Below are 20,392 nucleotides of genomic sequence, written 5' to 3' on the forward strand. Positions count from 1 at the left end.
CTGGCAGGATAGCCTTAAGGTATGCACATAATACATATATACAATAGGAGCATGTACTTTTCACTGTGTTCACTTTCTGCCAGTACACCAGAGGGGCCTCCATCTGGCCATCCCCCAGGCAAATATTTGGCCCATCCCATCTCTTAGGGATAGGACATTCCAGGTCCCCACCCGAAGGGGCTGCCTCAGGTTGACCCAAGGAGACCACTCCACCACACAACTCAGTGTGTTTTTGTGGAGTGAGGTGTTTGTTATGGTGGCAGGAGTGCAAATTCTGCCACCAACCTCCTTGGGGAGGTAACGAACTGCAGGAGGACATCAGCAGATGCAGTTGGGTACCAGATTTGGATGGCTGTTGGCTCACAAGGAGCTCCTCCACCCTTTGACAGGTTTTGTATTTAGTTCTGCTGGGTGTCCATGTCCATACACCCTCCACACCAGGGGATTTGGTGGGGGGAGCCGTTTAGTCGCCGACACGACAATGGGCAGGTTAGTAAGGGTTTTGCATAATACCCGAAGCACGTCACAGATTTGATCTGGCCTAACCTGACAATCACAGTTGGGTGTCGCCAAATCAGCCAGATTGCTCTGCACCATCTATTCGTGCAGCAAAACACAGAGTTTCCATCCTCAAGCATTCCCCCAACTTCAGCCTCCAAGTAGCCGGATTACAGGTGCACGTCACTACGCTCAGCGACAACGTATGCACACTTGCCTCGAAACTGTCTAGGCAGGGTTCAAATCTCAACCCAGCTATAAACTGTCATCATGGTATTTCACAGGCAGGACAATTCACCAATGTGTTCATCATCCCTGGGATGTGCGTTGAGCTGTGTGTCTCATCTGTAAGAATTAGTTGGTGAACATTAAATATTCCACGCTGTGCTTCTCGAAAAGTCAACAAACCGGCACTTTAAACAAATTAAAAATTCTCAACTGTGAAGAATCACTTTTAAATTCTAGTATCTGGATCCAGAATCAGATCTTCAACAAAATAGAAAAAAAATAAAATCTTTCCTTGTCACATCCAATCTGTCCACCACGTTTCGTCCGAATCCATCCTTAACTTTTTGAGATATCCCACTCACAAACAGCGAGATGGACATACAAACAGGGGTGAACAAATAACCTCCATCCACCTTCAGTGGCTGAGCTAATAGGAGGACCTAAATGTGAGAGCGCGCGCGCGCGCACGCACGCACGCACGCACGCACGCACGCACGCACACACACACACACACACACACACACACACACACACACACACACACACACACACACACACACACATCATTGATCACCTCCATACAACATCATTCCTTTGAGGTCACCTTCAACCCATTGTGAAGATCTACCGAAAATGAAGAATTTTTGGTTTGTATCATCTCCAACTGCATTGAAATAATGACAAAAATCGCTGCAGATTTGTCAAAACAAGAAGACCCTTTGCCCAATAACTACTCTGTCATTGACCGACGAAGTGACTTTGAAACGGTCTGACATCCCAATTACCATGAAGAATAATAGAACTGGATGGGATATTTTACAGATAAATAATGTGAGCAATTTGATGCCACAGTGACATGATTTAAGTGCAATGTGCTGCTCAAGTTTGCACTTTCAACATTATAATGCTTATTAAAATATCCCACAAAGACGAAATCAACAGTATAACTTTTGAAACTTGAGCAATAATGCAAATTCCAGCCTCCAAAGGATGCTCAAAATGAGCTCAAGGAATTATTGATGTGAATCCTGAACGAAGATAAGCCAAGCTTTTGAGTATCTGGTCAAAGAATCAGGTGCAAGTGAAGGGATCGTTGAATGACACTCGGTGTTTACTCACCTGTACCAACTCAACACCTCCAAAGCTGGTCATCCAGCTGACTGTCCCAGAGGACTCTGAAAGGAATTTGCAAATGAGATAACTGAACAATCACTGAAATATTTAATTTATGCCTCAGATCTGGATGTTTTCCCCAAAGTTGGAAAACATCATTAGTATCCCCAGTTCAAGTGAGTACTGCTGTCACGAGCTATGATCTTCTCTGCCCAATTTATATTGCATGAGTATTTGAGTGATTTCTTGCCGACTTGGTGACAAGGGACTTACAACATAACATAGCATTGTTCACCAATGTAAAGGGCTGACAGGATTGCCTAGAGGTATGCAAGCTCGCTCCGAAGCAGTCTCGCATTGGTTTGATTCCTGACCCAGCTATAAACTATTACCTTGGTGTTTCACATGCAGGGTGATTCATCATTGTGTGTGTCGTCTCTTGGATAGATGATAAACTGAGTGTCCCATCTGCTGGCATTAGTTAGTGGATGTTAAAGATCCCACAGTGTCCTTTGTGAAGAGTCGGCAAGCTATTGCCAGCACCATGGCCAAATTCCAAATTCCTGTCCTCACTTACAGAGGGCATCAGCAGTACAGCCCTGCCCTCAGCCAATGATGCCACCTCACTGCCTTCTGCTGCATATGAAAGAAGCAGACAAACATGAAGGGCAGTCCAATTGTGCACAACCTTGTGAATTCGCTTGACGGAATGGATAGCAATGTTAACAAACTTGGCAATGCATGAACTTATGCCATTCACTTCAATGAAGCTTTTGATCATGTACATCACACGATTGCTGTCGAAAACCAGATCCAACTTGGAGTTGATCATGTGGTTTTGTCTACAATCTGCAGTTTTCTAACACAGTGTTTACAAACCACTCAATACCACGGATCAACACCAATCACTCTTGGTATTACATGTGGTGTACCAGGGTATGGAATTAGGTCCCATTATCTTCTTGGCAATAACGATGCAGCTCCCACCTCTGCAAACAAATGGAAATGTGTTGATGATGTTGGCCTTATTGATATTATATCCAAGTCAGAACGTTCAAATTTACCGTTTATTTTTCTTTCTTTTTTGTGTGTGTGTGTATATATATATATGGATACAAACAAACACGACATAATAGTGACCGAAGCTTTTCATGCTGCTCTCCTCAGGGTAAAAAATCATAGGAAGTGAAGAAGGAAGTGAAGGCGTGTGCTTTATACGCAGGTCTCAATAAGGTAGACGCTGATTGGTTCAGCCGTAATGACGTCACGGTTAATCCGAACACCCATTGGTCGGCTCATCATCTTCACCTCGAGCTCCCATTGGCTGGAGCAGAGTTAATCGATGATTGACGTTTGCAACCACATCCTTGAGAGCAGGGGGAGGGGTTTCCCCAAAGGTCCATTCACCATTTGTTACCGTACTTCCCTTGATCTTTCCATGCTGAAAGAGACACAGAGATCATACACATTCCTTTTGACGACATAATGTTGGATCGGTGGTAAGGATGAAGGTTGCTTCCAACATACGTAAATGAAACGAGCTCTGACCTCGGCTCAATATCCTGAACATATCTGCTTTGTACTGATCAGATAGGGTTGGCAACCAGGTGTTGTACAATGGCAGATGAAGCAGATACAGTGGCCGGTGGTTGTTGGATATTTCTACATGCTCGCACTGGTTGTGTTCTAACCCTCACAATCTTTCTTCGAATCGCCAAGGGGGATGTGTTGTTTGATCCGATCAGCCAATCTTAGTGTGGTGCGGCCCACGTACCGAGCTTCACATCAGCACTTAAACTCATAAATAACATTGCTGGTTTGTGAGGTGGGAAGCACATCCATGTATATATATATATATATATATATATATATATATATATATATATATATATATATATATATATATATATATATATATATATATATATATATATATATATATTGTCACGGATTCGCGCCCGCCTGCGTGCTGACGGCCACGTAACTCGAATCGCGGCACGTCGCCCACCGGACGGACAATCCAGTCGTGACCCTCTCGGACTAACGCCGGGAACCAGTCACGGGTGGACCTTTCGGTCTCACCGCGATCGAGCCAATCGGCCCCCGCGTGGGATAGGGTTGCTCGCCAAATTCGACCTACCTAAGTACCCACACGGAGGGTAGACCGGGCGATCGCACCTCGACGCAGGTCGACTTCGGACACGGGCCACTTAAGCGACCCGTTCCGTACTATCGGGATAACCAAGCGGTGTTATCGTCGGCCTCGACGGTTCGATTAATTATCGGGCGTATTCAGCCCACTACCAACCCTTTACGTGAAGCAAGATGAGGATTCAATGAGAGAAATGACGAAGCGAAGCGGGAAAGCAGTTCAACATAAAGCACATTTATTCGCGATGAACGGAAAGCACACATATACAATTCCACCAAAAGCACATAGAAAAAGAAGAAGAAACACAATGCAATTTTACACAAAAAGCAAATGTGAAAGCGAAGACACAATGCAGAGCTATCCGACTACCGAGCACACGGCAACACTTATACAATTCTACTTCACAGACGGCGCCGACAACACATATTCCCAAAGCAAAAGAAAAGAGAACCACCCTCCAGGATGAGGCGGGCCTGGGGCCGAGACCGGGTCGGGCCTACCCGTCTGATGATGAGGCGCGAAGCGGCGATGGTGCCCCAACTCCGCGGGCCTCGCGGACAGTGTCTGGTAGGGGTGGGAAGGGGGCCCCCTTGGTCGCACTATCTCAGCGTGGGGGAAACAGGAGGGGGTTGCTGTTGCTCGGGGAAAGGAGGATTTTTACTCTGTCTCGGGTCCCGCGACGAGCGTCTCCACCTCGACCAGGTCGCGCCGTCGGCCTCCCTGGTGTGCAGCTCCCGGCACCGACGCGAGCACCCCCTCGTCTGCCTTCGCCGCCGCCGCCGCCTCTCCACAGCTCCGTCCTCTTCGCTCCGACTCCAACTCCGAACTCTTCCTCCTGCGAACTTCCCAACTGCACTCAACTCCAACGCACACGACGACTTTTCTGACGAACGCAGCCGCTTATATAAGCCCCGTGGCTTCGCCTTTGACCCCCTGCCTTCGACCTTTCACCTCGCTCCCCATTGGCCCGAGAAAAAGTGGGCGTGAATGCATTTTGATCCATGAATTTGCATATAGCGACCGCCCTCCAACGCCCTGGAGGCGGGGCTAAATCGCCCCTCGCTCACCGATTGGACGGAACAAAAGTGGGCGTGTGTCGTTTTTGATCCGTTTTTGGAGCGGAAAATCCGTGGTTTTGTACACGCTGTTCGGCGCGCGCCCTGCACGAGTCCAACACCGGTACCCACAAGCGGCGCAAGAACGGTGGCGATGCGACGGTTGCGAGGTGTGACGGGAAAGGACGTGGCTGTTGTGGTGAAGCGGCGCCGCGGTGGGTGGTTGATGTTGTGACGACTGTTGAGACGCGGTTGGCGGTGGTAACAATGGCGGTTGGTCCAAAATAAAGATAGTAAAAGAAAAACGGCTATCCTGAAGAGTCGCAGCACGCATGAATGACATTTATTCCCTCTAGACAACGGGTTTGGGCCTAACTACACATATACTTACGGAGATATCTCACCTAAGGGACCTGAATGGTGGTTTGCGAATTTGGTAACCACAACACTACCCCTCCCCTTTTTACAGACTCGTCCCGAGTCGTCAAATTTTCGTGTGCCATCATGTGTAGTTTTCCCCTACGGATCCCTGAGTGCGACATTCATGGTATTCGTGTCCCCAAAATAAATAACCTGAGGGCTGCGTAACTACCTAAACAAACTCACTCACACGGACGACTTAAATAAAATTGCCGGCGCTAGACAGACATGCCGGGGGCGCACTCATATTTACAGTACATCTTAACCTTAACTTACAAATTTTACACTAAACCATGGCCCAGGATCAATGAACTCTGCAAAAGAAAAGCAGTTAGCAGGGAGCCAGGCTGATCGCATGCAGTCTCTGGCTCAAAACAATGCAGGTGAGAGGGAACGTGGCTGGCTGCTCACACGCAGTCCAAGGCCTTCCCTTTTGAACTGAACGCAGTGAACCACAACGGTGCATGGGCTGCACAAACGCAGTCTCCGTGCCAGCTCAAGTGGCACACGCAATGAGCACAACGAATGGATGGATGAACACAAACACGGTGCACGAGCCGCCACTGCAGGCCCGTGTTGTAGCTGCCAACAGGGCAGTTCTTGCAGCTTGCAAACTGTTGCCTTGCGGATCCTGGCGCACATGGAAATGAACAGGGGGGGGCAAAGCAAAAATTGAACGGGGCTGGTGAACAGGGGCAGTGGGCATGGCATGGCAAAGGTGATCAGGCAAACACAGCCCGCAGAAGAAGGCCGCTGCAGGCAAACACAGCCGGCAGATGAACTGGACGGCACAGGCCTTGAAGTACCACAGCTGCAGCCGATCCAGCCGGCACAGGCCTCGCAGCAAAACAACAGCTGCCGATGAAGTGGGCCGGCCTTTGCCTTGCAGCAACGCAGCCAGCAGATGAAGCTGGCCAGTCTTTGCCGTTCAGTGGAGGTTGGTGGAGGGAGTGCGGTGGTACCAACTCAACACCTCCAAAGCTGGTCATCCAGCTGACTGTCCCAGAGGACTCTGAAAGGAATTTGCAAATGAGATAACTGAACAATCACTGAAATATTTAATTTATGCCTCAGATCTGGATGTTTTCCCCAAAGTTGGAAAACATCATTAGTATCCCCAGTTCAAGTGAGTACTGCTGTCACGAGCTATGATCTTCTCTGCCCAATTTATATTGCATGAGTATTTGAGCGATTTCTTGCCGACTTGGTGACAAGGGACTTACAACATAACATAGCATTGTTCACCAATGTAAAGGGCTGACAGGATTGCCTAGAGGTATGCAAGCTCGCTCCGAAGCAGTCTTGCATTGGTTTGATTCCTGACCCAGCTATAAACTATTACCTTGGTGTTTCACATGCAGGGTGATTCATCATTGTGTGTGTCGTCTCTTGGATAGATGATAAACTGAGTGTCCCATCTGCTGGCATTAGTTAGTGGATGTTAAAGATCCCACAGTGTCCTTTGTGAAGAGTCGGCAAGCTATTGCCAGCACCATGGCCAAATTCCAAATTCCTGTCCTCACTTACAGAAGGCATCAGCAGTACAGCCCTGCCCTCAGCCAATGATGCCACCTCACTGCCTTCTGCTGCATATGAAAGAAGCAGACAAACATGAAGGGCAGTCCAATTGTGCACAACCTTGTGAATTCGCTTGACGGAATGGATAGCAATGTTAACAAACTTGGCAATGCATGAACTTATGCCATTCACTTCAATGAAGCTTTTGATCATGTACATCACACGATTGCTGTCGAAAACCAGATCCAACTTGGAGTTGATCATGTGGTTTTGTCTACAATCTGCAGTTTTCTAACACAGTGTTTGCAAACCACTCAATACCACGGATCAACACCAATCACTCTTGGTATTACATGTGGTGTACCAGGGTATGGAATTAGGTCCCATTATCTTCTTGGCAATAACGATGCAGCTCCCACCTCTGCAAACAAATGGAAATGTGTTGATGATGTTGGCCTTATTGATATTATATCCAAGTCAGAACGTTCAAATTTACCGTTTATTTTTCTTTCTTTTTTGTGTGTGTGTGTATATATATATATGGATACAAACAAACACGACATAATAGTGACCGAAGCTTTTCATGCTGCTCTCCTCAGGGTAAAAAATCATAGGAAGTGAAGAAGGAAGTGAAGGCGTGTGCTTTATACGCAGGTCTCAATAAGGTAGACGCTGATTGGTTCAGCCGTAATGACGTCACGGTTAATCCGAACACCCATTGGTCGGCTCATCATCTTCACCTCGAGCTCCCATTGGCTGGAGCAGAGTTAATCGATGATTGACGTTTGCAACCACATCCTTGAGAGCAGGGGAGGGGTTTCCCCAAAGGTCCATTCACCATTTGTTACCGTACTTCCCTTGATCTTTCCATGCTGAAAGAGACACAGAGATCATACACATTCCTTTTGACGACATAATGTTGGATCGGTGGTAAGGATGAAGGTTGCTTCCAACATACGTAAATGAAACGAGCTCTGACCTCGGCTCAATATCCTGAACATATCTGCTTTGTACTGATCAGATAGGGTTGGCAACCAGGTGTTGTACAATGGCAGATGAAGCAGATACAGTGGCCGGTGGTTGTTGGATATTTCTACATGCTCGCACTGGTTGTGTTCTAACCCTCACAATCTTTCTTCGAATCGCCAAGGGGGATGTGTTGTTTGATCCGATCAGCCAATCTTAGTGTGGTGCGGCCCACGTACCGAGCTTCACATCAGCACTTAAACTCATAAATAACATTGCTGGTTTGTGAGGTGGGAAGCACATCCATGTATATATATATATATATATATATATATATATATATATATATATATATATATATATATATATATATATATATATATATTGTTACGGATTCGCGCCCGCCTGCGTGCTGACGGCCACGTAACTCGAATCGCGGCACGTCGCCCACCGGACGGACAATCCAGTCGTGACCCTCTCGGACTAACGCCGGGAACCAGTCACGGGTGGACCTTTCGGTCTCACCGCGATCGAGCCAATCGGCCCCCGCGTGGGATAGGGTTGCTCGCCAAATTCGACCTACCTAAGTACCCACACGGAGGGTAGACCGGGCGATCGCACCTCGACGCAGGTCGACTTCGGACACGGGCCACTTAAGCGACCCGTTCCGTACTATCGGGATAACCAAGCGGTGTTATCGTCGGCCTCGACGGTTCGATTAATTATCGGGCGTATTCAGCCCACTACCAACCCTTTACGTGAAGCAAGATGAGGATTCAATGAGAGAAATGACGAAGCGAAGCGGGAAAGCAGTTCAACATAAAGCACATTTATTCGCGATGAACGGAAAGCACACATATACAATTCCACCAAAAGCACATAGAAAAAGAAGAAGAAACACAATGCAATTTTACACAAAAAGCAAATGTGAAAGCGAAGACACAATGCAGAGCTATCCGACTACCGAGCACACGGCAACACTTATACAATTCTACTTCACAGACGGCGCCGACAACACATATTCCCAAAGCAAAAGAAAAGAGAACCACCCTCCAGGATGAGGCGGGCCTGGGGCCGAGACCGGGTCGGGCCTACCCGTCTGATGATGAGGCGCGAAGCGGCGATGGTGCCCCAACTCCGCGGGCCTCGCGGACAGTGTCTGGTAGGGGGTGGGAAGGGGGCCCCCTTGGTCGCACTATCTCAGCGTGGGGGAAACAGGAGGGGGTTGCTGTTGCTCGGGGAAAGGAGGATTTTTACTCTGTCTCGGGTCCCGCGACGAGCGTCTCCACCTCGACCAGGTCGCGCCGTCGGCCTCCCTGGTGTGCAGCTCCCGGCACCGACGCGAGCACCCCCTCGTCTGCCTTCGCCGCCGCCGCCGCCTCTCCACAGCTCCGTCCTCTTCGCTCCGACTCCAACTCCGAACTCTTCCTCCTGCGAACTTCCCAACTGCACTCAACTCCAACGCACACGACGACTTTTCTGACGAACGCAGCCGCTTATATAAGCCCCGTGGCTTCGCCTTTGACCCCCTGCCTTCGACCTTTCACCTCGCTCCCCATTGGCCCGAGAAAAAGTGGGCGTGAATGCATTTTGATCCATGAATTTGCATATAGCGACCGCCCTCCAACGCCCTGGAGGCGGGGCTAAATCGCCCCTCGCTCACCGATTGGACGGAACAAAAGTGGGCGTGTGTCGTTTTTGATCCGTTTTTGGAGCGGAAAATCCGTGGTTTTGTACACGCTGTTCGGCGCGCGCCCTGCACGAGTCCAACACCGGTACCCACAAGCGGCGCAAGAACGGTGGCGATGCGACGGTTGCGAGGTGTGACGGGAAAGGACGTGGCTGTTGTGGTGAAGCGGCGCCGCGGTGGGTGGTTGATGTTGTGACGACTGTTGAGACGCGGTTGGCGGTGGTAACAATGGCGGTTGGTCCAAAATAAAGATAGTAAAAGAAAAACGGCTATCCTGAAGAGTCGCAGCACGCATGAATGACATTTATTCCCTCTAGACAACGGGTTTGGGCCTAACTACACATATACTTACGGAGATATCTCACCTAAGGGACCTGAATGGTGGTTTGCGAATTTGGTAACCACAACACTACCCCCTCCCCTTTTTACAGACTCGTCCCGAGTCGTCAAATTTTCGTGTGCCATCATGTGTAGTTTTCCCCTACGGATCCCTGAGTGCGACATTCATGGTATTCGTGTCCCCAAAATAAATAACCTGAGGGCTGCGTAACTACCTAAACAAACTCACTCACACGGACGACTTAAATAAAATTGCCGGCGCTAGACAGACATGCCGGGGGCGCACTCATATTTACAGTACATCTTAACCTTAACTTACAAATTTTACACTAAACCATGGCCCAGGATCAATGAACTCTGCAAAAGAAAAGCAGTTAGCAGGGAGCCAGGCTGATCGCATGCAGTCTCTGGCTCAAAACAATGCAGGTGAGAGGGAACGTGGCTGGCTGCTCACACGCAGTCCAAGGCCTTCCCTTTTGAACTGAACGCAGTGAACCACAACGGTGCATGGGCTGCACAAACGCAGTCTCCGTGCCAGCTCAAGTGGCACACGCAATGAGCACAACGAATGGATGGATGAACACAAACACGGTGCACGGGCCGCCACTGCAGGCCCGTGTTGTAGCTGCCAACAGGGCAGTTCTTGCAGCTTGCAAACTGTTGCCTTGCGGATCCTGGCGCACATGGAAATGAACAGGGGGGGGGGGCAAAGCAAAAATTGAACGGGGCTGGTGAACAGGGGCAGTGGGCATGGCATGGCAAAGGTGATCAGGCAAACACAGCCCGCAGAAGAAGGCCGCTGCAGGCAAACACAGCCGGCAGATGAACTGGACGGCACAGGCCTTGAAGTACCACAGCTGCAGCCGATCCAGCCGGCACAGGCCTCGCAGCAAAACAACAGCTGCCGATGAAGTGGGCCGGCCTTTGCCTTGCAGCAACGCAGCCAGCAGATGAAGCTGGCCAGTCTTTGCCGTTCAGTGGAGGTTGGTGGAGGGAGTGCGGTGGTACCAACTCAACACCTCCAAAGCTGGTCATCCAGCTGACTGTCCCAGAGGACTCTGAAAGGAATTTGCAAATGAGATAACTGAACAATCACTGAAATATTTAATTTATGCCTCAGATCTGGATGTTTTCCCCAAAGTTGGAAAACATCATTAGTATCCCCAGTTCAAGTGAGTACTGCTGTCACGAGCTATGATCTTCTCTGCCCAATTTATATTGCATGAGTATTTGAGCGATTTCTTGCCGACTTGGTGACAAGGGACTTACAACATAACATAGCATTGTTCACCAATGTAAAGGGCTGACAGGATTGCCTAGAGGTATGCAAGCTCGCTCCGAAGCAGTCTTGCATTGGTTTGATTCCTGACCCAGCTATAAACTATTACCTTGGTGTTTCACATGCAGGGTGATTCATCATTGTGTGTGTCGTCTCTTGGATAGATGATAAACTGAGTGTCCCATCTGCTGGCATTAGTTAGTGGAAGTTAAAGATCCCACAGTGTCCTTTGTGAAGAGTCGGCAAGCTATTGCCAGCACCATGGCCAAATTCCAAATTCCTGTCCTCACTTACAGAAGGCATCAGCAGTACAGCCCTGCCCTCAGCCAATGATGCCACCTCACTGCCTTCTGCTGCATATGAAAGAAGCAGACAAACATGAAGGGCAGTCCAATTGTGCACAACCTTGTGAATTCGCTTGACGGAATGGATAGCAATGTTAACAAACTTGGCAATGCATGAACTTATGCCATTCACTTCAATGAAGCTTTTGATCATGTACATCACACGATTGCTGTCGAAAACCAGATCCAACTTGGAGTTGATCATGTGGTTTTGTCTACAATCTGCAGTTTTCTAACACAGTGTTTGCAAACCACTCAATACCACGGATCAACACCAATCACTCTTGGTATTACATGTGGTGTACCAGGGTATGGAATTAGGTCCCATTATCTTCTTGGCAATAACGATGCAGCTCCCACCTCTGCAAACAAATGGAAATGTGTTGATGATGTTGGCCTTATTGATATTATATCCAAGTCAGAACGTTCAAATTTACCGTTTATTTTTCTTTCTTTTTTGTGTGTGTGTGTATATATATATATGGATACAAACAAACACGACATAATAGTGACCGAAGCTTTTCATGCTGCTCTCCTCAGGGTAAAAAATCATAGGAAGTGAAGAAGGAAGTGAAGGCGTGTGCTTTATACGCAGGTCTCAATAAGGTAGACGCTGATTGGTTCAGCCGTAATGACGTCACGGTTAATCCGAACACCCATTGGTCGGCTCATCATCTTCACCTCGAGCTCCCATTGGCTGGAGCAGAGTTAATCGATGATTGACGTTTGCAACCACATCCTTGAGAGCAGGGGAGGGGTTTCCCCAAAGGTCCATTCACCATTTGTTACCGTACTTCCCTTGATCTTTCCATGCTGAAAGAGACACAGAGATCATACACATTCCTTTTGACGACATAATGTTGGATCGGTGGTAAGGATGAAGGTTGCTTCCAACATACGTAAATGAAACGAGCTCTGACCTCGGCTCAATATCCTGAACATATCTGCTTTGTACTGATCAGATAGGGTTGGCAACCAGGTGTTGTACAATGGCAGATGAAGCAGATACAGTGGCCGGTGGTTGTTGGATATTTCTACATGCTCGCACTGGTTGTGTTCTAACCCTCACAATCTTTCTTCGAATCGCCAAGGGGGATGTGTTGTTTGATCCGATCAGCCAATCTTAGTGTGGTGCGGCCCACGTACCGAGCTTCACATCAGCACTTAAACTCATAAATAACATTGCTGGTTTGTGAGGTGGGAAGCACATCCATGTATATATATATATATATATATATATATATATATATATATATATATATATATATATATATATATATATATATATATATATATATATATATATATATATATATATATATATATATATAGTTACGGATTCGCGCCCGCCTGCGTGCTGACGGCCACGTAACTCGAATCGCGGCACGTCGCCCACCGGACGGACAATCCAGTCGTGACCCTCTCGGACTAACGCCGGGAACCAGTCACGGGTGGACCTTTCGGTCTCACCGCGATCGAGCCAATCGGCCCCCGCGTGGGATAGGGTTGCTCGCCAAATTCGACCTACCTAAGTACCCACACGGAGGGTAGACCGGGCGATCGCACCTCGACGCAGGTCGACTTCGGACACGGGCCACTTAAGCGACCCGTTCCGTACTATCGGGATAACCAAGCGGTGTTATCGTCGGCCTCGACGGTTCGATTAATTATCGGGCGTATTCAGCCCACTACCAACCCTTTACGTGAAGCAAGATGAGGATTCAATGAGAGAAATGACGAAGCGAAGCGGGAAAGCAGTTCAACATAAAGCACATTTATTCGCGATGAACGGAAAGCACACATATACAATTCCACCAAAAGCACATAGAAAAAGAAGAAGAAACACAATGCAATTTTACACAAAAAGCAAATGTGAAAGCGAAGACACAATGCAGAGCTATCCGACTACCGAGCACACGGCAACACTTATACAATTCTACTTCACAGACGGCGCCGACAACACATATTCCCAAAGCAAAAGAAAAGAGAACCACCCTCCAGGATGAGGCGGGCCTGGGGCCGAGACCGGGTCGGGCCTACCCGTCTGATGATGAGGCGCGAAGCGGCGATGGTGCTCCAACTCCGCGGGCCTCGCGGACAGTGTCTGGTAGGGGGTGGGAAGGGGGCCCCCTTGGTCGCACTATCTCAGCGCGGGGGGGGGGGGGAAACAGGAGGGGGTTGCTGTTGCTCGGGGAAAGGAGGATTTTTACTCTGTCTCGGGTCCCGCGACGAGCGTCTCCACCTCGACCAGGTCGCGCCGTCGGCCTCCCTGGTGTGCAGCTCCCGGCACCGACGCGAGCACCCCCTCGTCTGCCTTCGCCGCCGCCGCCGCCTCTCCACAGCTCCGTCCTCTTCGCTCCGACTCCAACTCCGAACTCTTCCTCCTGCGAACTTCCCAACTGCACTCAACTCCAACGCACACTACGACTTTTCTGACGAACGCAGCCGCTTATATAAGCCCCGTGGCTTCGCCTTTGACCCCCTGCCTTCGACCTTTCACCTCGCTCCCCATTGGCCCGAGAAAAAGTGGGCGTGAATGCATTTTGATCCATGAATTTGCATATAGCGACCGCCCTCCAACGCCCTGGAGGCGGGGCTAAATCGCCCCTCGCTCACCGATTGGACGGAACAAAAGTGGGCGTGTGTCATTTTTGATCCGTTTTTGGAGCGGAAAATCCGTGGTTTTGTACACGCTGTTCGGCGCGCGCCCTGCACGAGTCCAACACCGGTACCCACAAGCGGCGCAAGAACGGTGGCGATGCGACGGTTGCGAGGTGTGACGGGAAAGGACGTGGCTGTTGTGGTGAAGCGGCGCCGCGGTGGGTGGTTGATGTTGTGACGACTGTTGAGACGCGGTTGGCGGTGGTAACAATGGCGGTTGGTCCAAAATAAAGATAGTAAAAGAAAAACGGCTATCCTGAAGAGTCGCAGCACGCATGAATGACATTTATTCCCTCTAGACAACGGGTTTGGGCCTAACTACACATATACTTACGGAGATATCTCACCTAAGGGACCTGAATGGTGGTTTGCGAATTTGGTAACCACAACACTACCCCCTCCCCTTTTTACAGACTCGTCCCGAGTCGTCAAATTTTCGTGTGCCATCATGTGTAGTTTTCCCCTACGGATCCCTGAGTGCGACATTCATGGTATTCGTGTCCCCAAAATAAATAACCTGAGGGCTGCGTAACTACCTAAACAAACTCACTCACACGGACGACTTAAATAAAATTGCCGGCGCTAGACAGACATGCCGGGGGCGCACTCATATTTACAGTACATCTTAACCTTAACTTACAAATTTTACACTAAACCATGGCCCAGGATCAATGAACTCTGCAAAAGAAAAGCAGTTAGCAGGGAGCCAGGCTGATCGCATGCAGTCTCTGGCTCAAACAATGCAGGTGAGAGGGAACGTGGCTGGCTGCTCACACGCAGTCCAAGGCCTTCCCTTTTGAACTGAACGCAGTGAACCACAACGGTGCATGGGCTGCACAAACGCAGTCTCCGTGCCAGCTCAAGTGGCACACGCAATGAGCACAACGAATGGATGGATGAACACAAACACGGTGCACGGGCCGCCACTGCAGGCCCGTGTTGTAGCTGCCAACAGGGCAGTTCTTGCAGCTTGCAAACTGTTGCCTTGCGGATCCTGGCGCACATGGAAATGAACAGGGGGGGGGGGGCAAAGCAAAAATTAAACGGGGCTGGTGAACAGGGGCAGTGGGCATGGCATGGCAAAGGTGATCAGGCAAACACAGCCCGCAGAAGAAGGCCGCTGCAGGCAAACACAGCCGGCAGATGAACTGGACGGCACAGGCCTTGAAGAAAAACAGCCAGCTGGCAGATGAAGTGGGCCGGCACAAGCCTTGAAGTACCACAGCTGCAGCCGATCCAGCCGGCACAGGCCTCGCAGCAAAACAACAGCTGCCGATGAAGTGGGCCGGCCTTTGCCTTGCAGCAACGCAGCCAGCAGATGAAGCTGGCCAGTCTTTGCCGTTCAGTGGAGGTTGGTGGAGGGAGTGCGGTGGTGCTGGCCACTTGGAAGGCGGGCTCGGACCTACCTACCTGTCTCCCTCCCAACCTATCGCCTTTGCCTGTCACTGTACATACCCACTCCCTTAATTTGTGAAAAACCAATTTAGCCCCCACTTATTTTTTTATTTTTATTTTTATGTTTACTTCCCCTCTATAAATCGTCCCCTAACCCCCTTTATCGTCCCTGTTCGGCTAACCTATCCTGTCACCTAGCCTACTCCCAACCCCTACGTTCCCTTCCCGGAGGGGAATAAGGGAGAGCTAGCGTCCTGTGTCGAGGCCCAACGAAGCCTCAGAATGGCCTCCCCAGAGTTCAGCGATCTTAACACCAAGTGGGTCCAGCGGCCCACAACGACAGCGAGGGGATGGATGGTGCGGAGGGGTACATCTCCTAATCTACCCTAACCATTTAACTGTTAAACTACCCCGGGGCTTTCAACAAGCGCCTCTCGCTTAAACTATTGGTTCTAACAACCCAGATTCCCGTCGCCTGTGTTGGTGTCCTCACAATTTCGGGCCTCGCCCCCCCCCCAATTTTCTCTCCGTGCCCTCACACGGTCTCCTGGCTGGGACACGTGGCTCCCTTTGGCAGGCACGACCCTCTGCCGAATCTCCCGCTATGGCACCCCCGGGCACTACACTGCCTCCGAGCCTACCAGCTCCCTAACACCGGGGAGTGCCCCCCATGGCACCTCCCCTGAAACGCACACGTGTCAGGCTGGCTTCCCGGGCCCCTTTCCGAGGGTCACCCGTGCCCACAACACTGCCCACGCGGCTAATGGCGCCCCGGGCCCCCGCACCAAGCAGGCGCACCCGTGCCCACTACGCTATCCCGGCCCCCCATGGGCCCTTGGCCTACCACGGTCGACTAGCCTGGTGCCCGGGGTACCCACTCAGCGATACTCACCTTTCGCAGCCACGCTCCCAAGCCCGTCAACAGGGCTCCTGCACCCCTCCAAATGGGTCTCGAGCCTACTTTCCCACCAACAACAAAACGACCTCCATTTTTCAATTTGACTAACCCAGCTAACTCACTCTACACTGACCCCGGGGTCCCTTGGGCGGGAGTCACTCCTCCCCCCAATCACTCATCGCACCATGCATTCCCCATTCGCTCCATACACACAGACCCGCTGGCCTCACTCACTCAACATGTACACGTACTCACCTCACAACCCACAACTCTTCAACACACACACCGCTGAACTCTGCCATCCTTCTATCTGCATCCCCTAACTCGTGCTCCCACGTCGTCCCTTATACTATAGCACGTTCCTTTTAACACTACGTAGCTAAACTACGTCCCCTCTACACATTCACTGCCTGTCACTGTCTCCAAATAAATCATTTTATCAATTTCCCAACCTAAAGCTCATCTAAATCCCTCTAACTAATCCATTCCACGGACTCCATGAGGACTTACCCCTGCCCCATGAAGTCGGTCTAACTAAGCTAACCCTTCCCCCTAACTAGTTTCCATCCTGTGCCCAGGGTAAGGGGGTCTTCCACCCCCCGCCCAGGAATCCTGTGCACCCGAAAGTGAGGCCTGCCTTTCCTTTTTTTTTTCCATGCGCAGCACCTGCGCGGCAACTTGCGCCCTTTACACCTGCCCGTGACGTCATGCAGCTGCACGTGTTCCTCGTCCCTCCTTGGACGGCACCATCCGGCAGGGATACCCCTCCTGCCGGATTCCAACCCCACGTGCAGCCATGACGTCACCGTGCGCATAAAAAAAAAAACACAAGCCCCACGTCTCGAGGGGTTCCCCACGCGAACACATGTGCCCTGCCCGTTGGAGCTTAACACACACGATCGCGTGGAGAACCCGTCCGGTCCAAATCCGTTTACCTGCCTAAACTTTGTCCGTCCGCGGGATCGGAAAATCCACCGCGTGCGTTTCCGGACCGGGACCCCACTCTCGCAAGCGAGCACGTGGTGGTCTCGTGCGTTGCACAGCACGGACCTCGTGCTCACTGCTGGGTGAACCCGGCACGGTCCCCGAAACAGCTACAGCCGCTACTCGGCTTTCTTTCCTCTGTCGTCGTCGTCGCCATTCCACACACGCACTCCCGCGTGTTACGACGCACACACTCCACTCCATTACACTCACACCGGGAGACGCGGCTGCGCGCTCCCGCATGCCGACCGACATCCCCCCCACATACCGCTCTCTCACACACACGGTCTCCCCTGCATAACCCATACCACTCACACGTGGTACTCCATTCATACAAACCACTCCACTCACACCCGCGGGGGCACTCACCCGCGGTGCCTCATCCACACACCGTGCCCCACTCACACACGCGGGGGAACTCACCCGCGGTGCCTCACTCATACTGGCCGTTTCATCCACACACACGGCCTCACTCACACACGGTGCCTCACCCACACTGGCCGTTTCATCCACACACACGGCCTCTTCCACACACGGTGCCTCATTCACACACGGCGTGCTGGGAAGCACGTACTCCGGCACCATCGCCACCACACCACTCACACACGGGGTCGCTTCCACACACGGGGACGCACTCACACCTTGCACCACACACACAGGGACAACCACACTGGGGATTCGCGTCCCCACAAGGGTCTCCGGGGCCTCTATACCCCCCAAGCTCTCCGTGCACCCGTCCACAGCACTCCTCCTCTCAACCTCGCAAAGCACGACCGAACTCACCTGGTCGTGACTCGCCTCAAGGGGGCATACTCCCTCCCCTCGTTCCTGGAGGAGGCCATCCAGGTGCTCGCACTGGGTCCCCACACGCTCCGCGAGCTCACCCCCATTATCCTCCACTACCTCCGTGTGTGTGTGTGCGTCACTTACCCCGTCTTCATCGTGCAGTCTTCCCTCTATCGTTCCTATGTCCCGTGTCTCTGCCAACTCTTCACCCTTTACCTCCCTTGTCTCCACTATTATTTCCGTTGTCGTCACCTCGTGTCTCGTCTCGCACGTTTTGGTCTCCCCATTTAATTTTTCCCTTTTGGTCACTGTCGATTCTTCTGTCACGACCCTCGACCAACACGCCCCCCCGAATTATTTTTTCACCCGCCTCCACCGCGAGCCTGTCAGCCGTTGCACCCCCTTCCAGCTCGTTCGCTCCCACACGTGGAGTCGCCATTCCTATCTCCCTGGTCACGGCCTTCATGCCCGCCTGCAGGCATCGGCCCATGTTCTGCGTCTCACCCCGCAGCTTTTTCGTTTCTTCCTTCATTTGCTGTGTACTCGCATCGATCTTTTCGTTCATGCTTTTCATTTCGTTTATAATTTCATTTGCGTTTGCATCCATTTTCGCTGTCATTTCCGCCAGCATGGTGCATAGCTGGGCTATGTCGGATGCACTCAGCTGAGCCGTTTCGGCAAGGGTTGGGGAAGGGTTTTGGTGGAGAGGGGGGGGGGGGAGGTGTCATACACCGCGGCCGCTGCCGCACCTATTTCGGGCTCTGGGTTCAGTTGGGCGAGTTCGTTTTCCTGTACAACCAACATTTCCTGCACGGGGATTTCATCCTGGACCATGGATTCTGCATTACTACACATATACATTTCTAATACCCCCGGCTCCCGCTCGCCTTGAGACGCCATCTCGCTTCTCTTAAAGGGTTAATTTAGCTCGCTCGTAATTTGGAGGGAATCGGGGGTCGCTTCTCTCACCCCTGGACCGATTCCCGTGAATTTCATTGGAGACAGGAGAGCCCGTTTTCCCGTTCTCCGATACCAGTGCCGCGAGGAGGGCGATGGATTTGTATCGCACGACCTGACACCAGTGTTACGGATTCGCGCCCGCCGGCGTGCTGACGGCCACGTAACTCGAATCGCGGCACGTCGCCCACCGGACGGACAATCCAGTCGTGACCCTCTCGGACTAACGCAGGGAACCAGTCACGGGTGGACCTTTCGGTCTCACCGCGATCGAGCCAATCGGCCCCCGCGTGGGATAGGGTTGCTCGCCAAATTCGACCTACCTAAGTACCCACACGGAGGGTAGACCGGGCGATCGCACCTCGCCGCAGGTCGACTTCGGACACGGGCCACTTAAGCGACCCGTTCCGTACTATCGGGATAACCGAGCGGTGTTATCGTCGGCCTCGACGGTTCGATTAATTATCGGGCGTATTCAGCCCACTACCAACCCTTTACGTGAAGCAAGATGAGGATTCAATGAGAGAAATGACGAAGCGAAGCGGGAAAGCAGTTCAACATAAAGCACATTTATTCGCGATGAACGGAAAGCACACATATACAATTCCACCAAAAGCACATATTCCCAAAGCAAAAGAAAAGAGAACCACCCTCCAGGATGAGGCGGGCCTGGGGCCGAGACCGGGTCGGGCCTACCCGTCTGATGATGAGGCGCGAAGCGGCGATGGTGCCCCAACTCCGCGGGCCTCGCGGACAGTGTCTGGTAGGGGGTGGGAAGGGGGCCCCCTTGGTCGCACTATCTCAGCGTGGGGGAAACAGGAGGGGGTTGCTGTTGCTCGGGGAAAGGAGGATTTTTACTCTGTCTCGGGTCCCGCGACGAGCGTCTCCACCTCGACCAGGTCGCGCCGTCGGCCTCCCTGGTGTGCAGCTCCCGGCACCGACGCGAGCACCCCCTCGTCTGCCTTCGCCGCCGCCGCCTCTCCACAGCTCCGTCCTCTTCGCTCCGACTCCAACTCCGAACTCTTCCTCCTGCGAACTTCCCAACTGCACTCAACTCCAACGCACACGACGACTTTTCGGACGAACGCAGCCGCTTATATAAGCCCCGT

At 51.4% G+C, this 20,392-nt stretch overlaps 1 protein-coding gene across 1 annotated transcript in view; it reads right to left on the bottom strand.

The window, feature by feature from the left end:
• Nucleotides 1–8,759: 8,759 nt before the first annotated feature.
• Nucleotides 8,760–20,392, bottom strand: part of LOC147017092 (uncharacterized) — a 48,929-nt gene continuing 37,296 nt past the window's right edge. The window contains exon 3 of the mRNA XM_085846464.1: nt 8,760–11,037. Coding sequence (XP_085702590.1) covers nt 11,011–11,037 — 27 coding nt within the window. The 3' untranslated portion in view covers nt 8,760–11,010. The remainder of the gene's footprint in view (nt 11,038–20,392) is intronic.

This window comes from Eptatretus burgeri, chromosome 11 (genome assembly GCF_056783735.1).
Source record: "Eptatretus burgeri isolate ZD-2024b chromosome 11, Ebu_testis_v1, whole genome shotgun sequence".
NCBI classification, from domain to species: Eukaryota; Metazoa; Chordata; class Myxini; order Myxiniformes; family Myxinidae; genus Eptatretus; species Eptatretus burgeri.